At 36.3% G+C, this 9,653-nt stretch overlaps 1 protein-coding gene across 1 annotated transcript; it reads right to left on the bottom strand.

The window, feature by feature from the left end:
* Nucleotides 1–4,005: 4,005 nt before the first annotated feature.
* LOC105299989 (olfactory receptor 2A12-like) lies at nucleotides 4,006–4,959 on the bottom strand. Its single transcript, XM_011372002.1, has one exon. The coding sequence runs from the start codon at nucleotides 4,957–4,959 to the stop codon at nucleotides 4,006–4,008; it is 954 nt and encodes a 317-aa protein (XP_011370304.1).
* Nucleotides 4,960–9,653: the final 4,694 nt, after the last annotated feature.

Below are 9,653 nucleotides of genomic sequence, written 5' to 3'. Positions count from 1 at the left end.
TCTTCCTTTCTTCCTTTCTTCTTTTCTCTCTTTCTTTCTTTCTACTCTCAAGTCTCTCTTCTTTCATTTGCATTATTTCCAGTTTTCTGTCTTCAATATCACCAATTCTTTTCATCTTCAGATATTTTGATGCACAAATCTCTCAGATGTGTCTCTGTGTTAAGCTGGGTGTTCTCCATTGTGTTGTAGCTCTTCAGTTTGTTGTAATTGCAAGATGAGAGGTCAGGGGGACTACTCATGCAGCTATGCTTCTGATGTCATTGTTGTCATATTTACTTGATATTGCTTGGAGTTTTGCATTGCTGTTTTTTGCATTAGAAGTAGCAGTCATCTCCTGCAATATTCACTAGCTGTCTTCAGATTGGAGAGTCATTTTGTTGGCCCTACTTATGTTCTGGGGCTTTCTCCAATGTTGTATGAATACACTGAGGCACCATACTTTTTCCTTCCACTTATGACAGGAGTCTTAAGTTTGTATGTCTTTTCTCTATCTTATAATTTACCAGGATGGCTACTGGATACTCATTTGTTTTGTTCTGTTTTTCAGAAAGTGGTACTACAGCTAATGTTTATGGTTCCTCCCTTGGCCTGTTTTCTGCATGCACTCACTATCTACTGGGGCTCACTCTTACTGTCACTCTTAGGAGTGTGCACAAGTTGCTGGCTGCAGAGTAGAGGATATAGAGGTTTTGAACTTGGGGCTTTGAGTGTGCCTGTGCATGAGGTGGGGGATCCTTGTGTGAAGTTTTCCCAGGAGCTCATGGGTGGGCTCTCTGCAGAAACCTGAACACAATCACCAGGAACCGTGTCCTTCCAAAATCCTTTGTTTCTCTGCCTTTTTCCTGACCTCCTCCCTCCCCTTATCATCAAGATCTCACCTCAGTATTCTGGATGCTGAGGGAGAGAATCTTGTTTTCCCAGTGGTGTCCCACACCATGGGAAAGCCATGCACTCACCCACCACTCCTCTTCTCCCTCACATTAGTGTTCACCATCAGCTTGTTCACCACTGTGCTGTGCCACGCACAGGAAGAAGTGATACTGGCAAAGTTTCTCTTAGCTTTTCTAATTCATCCAAACTCTGATCTTTTTGCTCCAATAGATGCTGGAATCTCTACTCAGAAAACTTGGATTTCTACAACAGCTCTATCATCTGAGTGTAATCCCTGCTAGCAGCTGAGAGAGCAGGAACCTGGTTCACAGGCTCTTGCCATTCCCCAGTCTGTGCCCATTCTCTGGCACACAGGCAGGCAGAATACTGGGCCCAATTGCATGGCACTAGATTTCACTTCTTCCAAAGAGACATTTTGGCTTGTGAATGGATGTCAAATTTTAGTTGTTAAAAAGAGGGACGGGAGGTAAAAAGGAGGAACATCTTATAGGGCAATGATCCATGATGCTGACCTCATTGCAAATCAGCACTTAAATGAATAAATTATGTTTTTGTTTGTCACCAATAATTATAATAATATATTTGAATATAATTATCCTGTTATAAAATAAATTAGAATATATGTAGAATATCATGACCTCAGTTTTTCAGACCAAGACAGTCTTGGATTCTGTCTGTTGTCCATGTAAATTATTAATACTGCTTCCTTTTACTTTCAATAGTGTTCATCTTAGATTATAAATTATATAGTTACCTTACATACAAGCCAATAAGTGTTTTATTTGGTAATTATTTTTTAACTAATTTGTTTCTGCCTTTCTTTTTGTCAGTGCTTTGTAAAGACTGTGTTAGTTCATTAATTTCCTGAACTAGGATAGTGTGTGTTTGTGTGTGCTTATGTGTGTGCACATGCATGAGCATGTGTGAGTGTGTTTGTGTGTGCACATGTGTGTGCAGATGCATGAGCTTGTGTGAGTGTGTTTTTTGGAGAACTATTAAAAGGTCTCAGGATTAATCTTATGAAAATTTACTCCAGGTATTATTCTAATCCCTTGGACATCATTTTTAATTAGTACATATATTGAACCTAAATAGAACCAACTTTCTTTACTCTTCTTAAACCTCACTCATTATCAGTGTTTCTCCCAGGAAAGAAATTACTCCTTCAAAGTTATAGAGCCCCAGTAATAAATCCCCAGAGCTTACTTAGAAATGGAAAACATGAACAACAAATCAATTTGTTGTTTTTCAATGTTTTCAGTTGTTTAGTTGCATGTATATGTTACGTGGAATTAAATTCATTTCTAGGAAAAGACCAAATGACAACATCCAAAAAAATACCAGACAAATAGTACATCGAAATGAGAAAGAAACTCACCCTAAGTACATAAAGACAGGACATTTTAGTATTTTAAGATTAATAAAAATTGAAAGAGATGCTGCAGCTGGTTCAAAAAATATTTATATGACACATTGGTTTAAAGAAACAGAACAAAGTGCATTAAAAATTCTGTGTCTCGGGTGCAAGGATGAGACTTGATTTACTAAATTTTATTACAATTTTATACATATAAAACTTTCCTTGTAACCCTCTCAATTGTTCTACAATAAATATATTTTTTTCTATTTTTAAAATTACTTATGCAGAAAATGAGGTTTAAGTGATTCTTCATTGTGGTATTGGATGCTGTCATCATGGAACTTTTATTTTTCAAAAATTTCTACACTCTCAATATTAATAGAAAATAAAATGCATAATATTTTGAGTGACTAAAAGTAGATGTTATATTAAACAATGCAATATTTTATTAGAAAATAGTAGGACAAGGGAAATCATAAATTAAATATAATCAAATCAGGTAGGACATAATACAATTAAATTCAACAAATAGAGACTACACAGGAACTTGGCATTAAGGGGAGAGAAATACAAATGCTAAAATCCTGTTCTATTTATTGAGAGCAAAGAGAAAAAGTAGACATACGCTTTTAGGACAGTGTGGAGTTCACTCAAGACATATTGAACTATTTTCAATGATTTTTTTTTCACTTTTCACCTTCATCTAAAAGGATCCTTTCTGACATGTAGAATTGATGAATTTACTTCATTCTTCTGATTCAGCCTAAATAATCTTTAAAAAGAGGGTTTTCCTGCTGGCCTTATAGTTCGCTGGGGTTTTTTCCCCATGCACTACATGTAGAAATCAGCGTGTACTTTCTTCTGTATTAGATTATGAGGTTCCTGGGGAGAATGAATGTTCCATGCATGGTCCAAATAAATTATTTCATGGTTTTCAAAAACGTGGGAATTTAGCAAAATAAAATGTGTAATAAAAAGCTGAAGTTTAAGATTTTGTATCAAGTAAAGTAGAATTTACAATAATGTAAGAATGTTTAGTTTTTAAGAAAAGACTTGATAGAGAAGATGGTAATTGACTTGAAGTTTGCAACGTTTATGTAAAATACATATGTGATAAAGTAGGTATGAGTAAACACACAGGCCATAAGAATGTAGTGACATTTTGAAAATACTGGTGTTTGACAAAAATATCAAGGCTTATCAGCTTACAGATAGAGACCTGGATTATGTTTTATAATATCTGGGAAACATCCAGAAAATAACAATTTATAAAGACTTTTTACCTGAAGTATTATTATTTGTTGAATTTAATTATATTTACTACATTAATGGAAAGATTTTACACTATTAGTGAAATGGGAATTTTGAAGTAGACATTGATTTAATAAATAGTAGTGAAAGATACTCACTTTATAAAGAAAAAATAAGTGTGTAACTGTTATAGAAGACAATGATATATGGAGGCTATGTAAAATTAAGGAGTCAGAAAATTTGCCTTAAAATTTCAATTTCACTTTTCTCATTAAGTGAAATTTAGATGTTGTTGGAATTAAATTTCTGATATGTAGAAATATTTAATGAAAGAGTATAATCTACTAACAGTCTTGTAAAGCAGGGTCATAGTAGGGTGTGTCAGAGAATGACTTGATATATATTTACTAATTCTGACACAGACTTACATGTATTTGTAGCTAATAAGTTATTTATGTCACTAGCCTTAGAGAGTATAGTGAGGGGTATAAATTCCCAGCCTCTCAGGACAGCATCCTTTGCCTTTGGGACACTACCACTCTCTCTAAGACTCTCTTCCAGGCTCCTTTCACCTCCTTGTTCCTCAGGCTGTAGATTAGTGGGTTCAAAGCAGGATTGATAACTGCATAGAACAAGGAGATCAACTTATCACTCTCAGCTGAATACAGAGATTTTGGCCTCATGTACATAAACATACCTGTCCCATAATAAATGGTCACCATAGTCAGGTGGGAGCTGCAGGTAGAGAAAGCCTTTTTTCTACCCTCTACTGAATGCATCCTTATCACAGCAACCAGTATGCGTAGGTAGGACAGAGTAATGAGCAGGAACGGGAGCAAGAGAATACCAGAGGCTCCTGTCACCATCAGGGTCTCCTGCAGAGATGTATCAGTGCAGCTCATATGAAGAAGAACAGGTACTTCACAAAAAATATGGTCAATAATATAAGGGCCACAGAGGGGGACTATGGTAAAGTAGAGAGGCACCACCGAGGCAAAGAAGCTGATAGTCCAGGCCCCCACCGCCAGCTGCACACATGCAGACCAGTTCATAATGAGCAGGTATCGCAGAGGGTAGCAAATGGCCACGAAACGGTCCAGAGCCATGATTGCCAAAAGAGTGCACTCTGCTGCCCCCATTAACAGGGAGATGTAGGTCTGGGCAAGGCACAATTCATAAGAGATGACTTTCTTCATAGCAAGGAGGTTGCAGAGCATCTTGGGGACCACAGTTGTGGTATAAAATACGTTGAGAAAAGCCAAGTGGCAGAGGAAAAAATACATGGGTGTTTGGAGACAGGAATCAATTACTACCAAAATGATAATTACTATGTTTCCAAAGAGATTCACCAGGTAGATCAGAGAAAAGAGAAAGAACAGGGGCATCTCAGCCTGGGGGTGATTGGAAAATCCAACAAGGACAAACTTGATGATTGTGCTTGAATTTTCCTGAGTCATTTTGAGTGAAGCATTAATTTGATGAGGTGAAAATGAGAAGAAATGTTCCTTGAGGACATAAGATCATGGTGAACTATCAAGACAGTCATCAGGTTGGTCCTTGTTGATTATCACAAACTCATACTACTCAGATCAACATCAAGGGTCACAGCAAAATAATAACAACAATCACTGATGACTCCTGTGTTATATCATTCTCAACACTTGCAGGCACTCATTTACAAACACGGGAAGTAACATTTCTAGAAATGATAATGTCTTACATTTTTCAAGCTAGCCTTGTTTCTAAGAGCTCCTTTCTCAGGAACAACAAATTAATAATAATAGTAATACTAATAGTAATAATTAATAAGTAGTAGTAGTAGTCTTACCCTAAGGAAAGAGAAAAGTCAAAAGACTTGTCCAAATGTGGGAAGGAAATTATCCTTTGGAGACAGTATTTTTTCCTGATTGCTAATAAAAGGTATTTCCAAGAGATAACCAGAACTTGGTTCTTCAAAGAGAAGAGAAAAAATAAATAAATCAAAAATCTCTTTGTTAATTATTCAAAATTGCCCATACTTTATTATTCAGAAATCTTGACCTGATGTCTTTGCCAGACTCTGCAGAAGCCACATTGCTGAAAGGAATCTGCTGTGGCCCTCCCTGGGCTAGTAGGCCTGATCCCTCCCTTCTGCCTCACCTGCTAACCACCTCTGCTGACTGTTTCTTCCTGCGCAGCACAGTAGGAGATTAACAAAAGGTGGTGCAGATGTAAGTCTTCGTGTGCTATATAGAGCTAAGAGCAGGTAACAAATCATTGTATTTGAAGATGTTTACAGCGATCAGGTCCCAACCCTTAGGGGCCCTTGTTAGCTCTACACAAACATGCTGGGTAAAGGGGTGGAGGGGAACGAAGGGAAAAAAGATAACTAGGTGCTGTTCAAATGAGAAGAAGCTAATTTTATAATCCCAGTGAGTGTGTATATGTGACTTTAGAATTTCATTCCTTTGTTTATACCATATTTATCTCAAGGGTATGAAAGGAAGCTAATATCTTACAGGCCTTTTTTTTTTTAAAGGAACTTAACTGTTTGCCTACAATTTTACTCTGTAAATATGAAATCTGTACCCTGACTGTATTTTCAATAATGACATATGCTTGTGTTTTCAAGAAGCTTGACACACATTCCTGGACAAAGTTTAAGAAATTGAGCTTAAAAAAAACCCCAAAAAACAAACAGTTGATATTTGGTATTCATAGTTGGGAATTACATAAATCTTCTGGAAGGTAAAATATCTGAGTGAAAAGATACTAGATCAAGAAAATAAATGCCTCATTGACATGTGGAGAGCTTGCAAAATGTAAGGCCTCTTGGTTACAACATGAAGAATCATGCTGTCTATCCATACATAACTGAAACATCTGTTTATCACAGGATTCTCAGTAAAACTTATAAATCAGTCAATACACAGAGATTAGCAGGAGATAGAAGATCAAAACTTTAGTTGTGTTGGAAGAATGGCTATATTGTGAAGACACAGTAGTTCTGGATACTGACTAAATGGGATTTCTAGTCTTTCTGCTCAAAATTCAACTTACTCATGTTAAGTTTCCATGATAGGATATAATGTACATTTTAAAAAGTTAAGATCATTACATACACACACATACACACACACTTTGGGGCTAAACTGTAAATAAATGGCAAAACCAGACAAGAATATTTATGGCCAGAACCACTAATTTGAAAGCAAAATAACTTACTTCCATTGATATAATGTTGTCTAAATTGCTTTCTTCATTTATGTGTGTATCTGTGCCCTTTTCATACAAATCTTGTTTATATTGTACATCTTTAAGAACTACATTTGAGTCATTTTGTTTATGATTTTTTTCCAAATTGCTTCAGCACATACTTAGTTTTCCCTTCTTGCATTCATGTGTACCATCTTATTGTTATTAATGACCTATTTTGTTTCTGTATTAATTATATGTTGCTGTGGAGGAAATTATCACAAACCTTGGCATGTTTAACAATAAACACATCTCCTATGCCATGTTCTCCATCCCCATGACCATCTCTCAACTACTAATTTGTACTTTTTTAACACTTCACCACTTTCTCCAAGCCCCCCAAACCCCCTCACCTCTGGCATTCACCAGATTGTCCTCTTTATTTGCGAGTCTGTTTTCAATTAGTTTGTTCTTTTTGTTCCTAGATTCTGAATATAAATGAAATCGTATGGTATTTATCTTTCTCTGTCTGACTTATTTCACTCAGCATAATAACCTCTAGGTCCATCCATGTCATTGCAAATGGTAGGATTTTATTTTTATGGCTGAGTAACATTTCATTGTATATATGAACCATAACTTCTTTATCTAATTGTCTGTTGATGGACATTAGGTTGCTTCCATATCTTGGCTATTGTGAATAACGCTGTGATGAACATAAGGATGCATATATCTTTACGAATTAGTGTTTTGAATTCCTTTTTGATAAATACCCAGAAATGCAATTGCTGGGTCAAAAAGTAAATACATTTTTATTTTTTTAGGAATCTCCAGACTGTTTTCCATAGTGGTTGCACCAATTTGCAGTCCCATCAAGAGTGTATGAGGTTCCCTTTTCTCCACATTCTCGCCAACACTTGTTTTTGATGCAGTCAACACTAATGTAATGGCTATATGTAGAGCCAGATGGATGCTAGAATAACCAGGGGGATCATTTCATAAACTATATAAGTGTCTAACCAATGTGCTATATACTTGACACTAATAATAAAATAAAACTAAAAAAATAAAAAGTGACTGGGCAAGTGTGTCCACTGCTCTTCTCTTTCTGAGCTCACTCCTTTCTCAAGCAAAGAGCTGAGGTCCTGCCTGTGGACACTCTGTCTGTCTCTCTGTCTGTCTTGATCTCTTTTGTTCCTCTCACTGTCTCTCTGTGCCTATATCTGTCTCTTTCATTCTCTGTGTCTCTCTCTGCCTCTCTGACTGCAGACACTCCATCTCTCTGTCTCTGTCTTTATCTCTATCTGTTTCTCTCTATCCCTCTCTGTCTCTGCCTCTTTCCGTCTGCCTCTTTCTATCTTTCTGCTGTCTCTGTCTCTCTCCCTGTCCACCTTCCTCTGTAGCTGCTTGAGTCCTGTGATCTGATCACCTAGTGATTTAGAATGTGTGAATAGCAAAGAAAGCTGAATAGAGAGTGGGAGCAAGATCTAATAAAGTTATTTACATAAAAGTCAGTAAGAAACTAACACAAAAGGGGGGATTTTAAGACGGGACAAAAAGGAAGCACTGGAAGTATGAGCTAGTGGAGAAAAGACAGGTGTGAGGGCATAGAGAACCTGACTGCATTCACACAGACCTCAAGCTCCATGTCTTATTTTTTGTGTCCCTCTGTGTATAAATATTCTCAAAAGATCTTTGTTTTGGTTTTCCTTTTTTTGGTGTTCTGCTGCTTTGTCTCTGTGTATGGTGTGTGACGTTGTCTGCACATTACATAACAAACCTATATCTCCCATTTTAGCCCAGGCTGGTACATTTAATCTGAAGATTTTGGAAAATAGCCCAAGTGTATCACTTTGGCTATATGCCCATATGTGAGAGGCAAACCCATAAGGCAATTTACCACTGCCTTTAAAATAATCTAAGGACTTTACTTTGAAACAAATGAATTAATTTTTTTTATAAGATCATTATTAGAAGTTTGCATGTTAAATTCCTCAGAGGATTAATTATATTATTCTTGCTAATATTGTGGTGGTGAAGATAGTCAAAATAATTATGTTCCTTAAACACTACAAATGAAAAAGAAAATTAACCTTTTGTCTTGATTAATGTTAACTATAGTATCATTTCTATTTTTATTGTAGTGGAAGGAGAATGGAATTATTTTCAACCATCATATTTTCTACTTATGATGTTGGGCAAGCCACTTCATTCTAAGGAACCTCTAGTACCTTTTTAGAAAATGGATAACAATATTTTACTAGTCATATGTAAAGGTGTGTTGTGCCATGCATGTGATACAATGAATAGATGTCACTGAAATCCTCATAATGAAACCAAAAATTCTTAAATTTATCAAAAATAGGTAATTATAGGATGTAGATTTATTTGGAGATGTCTTTATTCTTTTGAATCAAATATTTGTCCAATGAAATTCAATAATTAGTTGTTTTTCAAACTTAAGAAATATTTCTTTTTAGTAATTGATGTTGAAAGTGAGTCGATTGAATCTCATAATTTTCAAATCAGAACACCTTTATTTCTCCTTCCTGCCATTGTAACAGGCAAATTTCAATGGGCCTTGAGAATTCCAGTGTCGTCGCTGAGCTAGTTCCCGTGGGATTCTCTAGGCACCCCAAACTGAGATTCTGCTCTTTTTCCTCTTCTATGTCACTCTTTATGACTGTATTTCTCAGGGTGACTGTTTGCATACACAAAATTGCTTCTATTTCCTTACAAGCTACCCCCTCTCCCACTGTCACTAGTCTGATGAGCACCTTCTTATCCAAAGATAGCAGTAACCTCTGTGCTGAGAACTTGGATGAAAGCCTCTTAATCCTCACCGCCCATCCTTGGGACTCTTCCTTCAGAAGGGTTGGTACACGCACCTCATCAATGTCCTTCTTAGACTCTTTTCAGGTTTTTCTTCTCTACTTAAAATTTATATTTTGAAATTCCTCCATGATCTCGCGCTCTC

The sequence above is a fragment of the Pteropus vampyrus genome, unplaced genomic scaffold (assembly GCF_000151845.1).
Source record: "Pteropus vampyrus isolate Shadow unplaced genomic scaffold, Pvam_2.0 Scaffold197, whole genome shotgun sequence".
NCBI classification, from domain to species: domain Eukaryota; kingdom Metazoa; phylum Chordata; class Mammalia; order Chiroptera; family Pteropodidae; genus Pteropus; species Pteropus vampyrus.
Note: the sequence above shows the minus strand (reverse complement) of the source record. Positions and strands in the feature narration are given on the sequence as shown.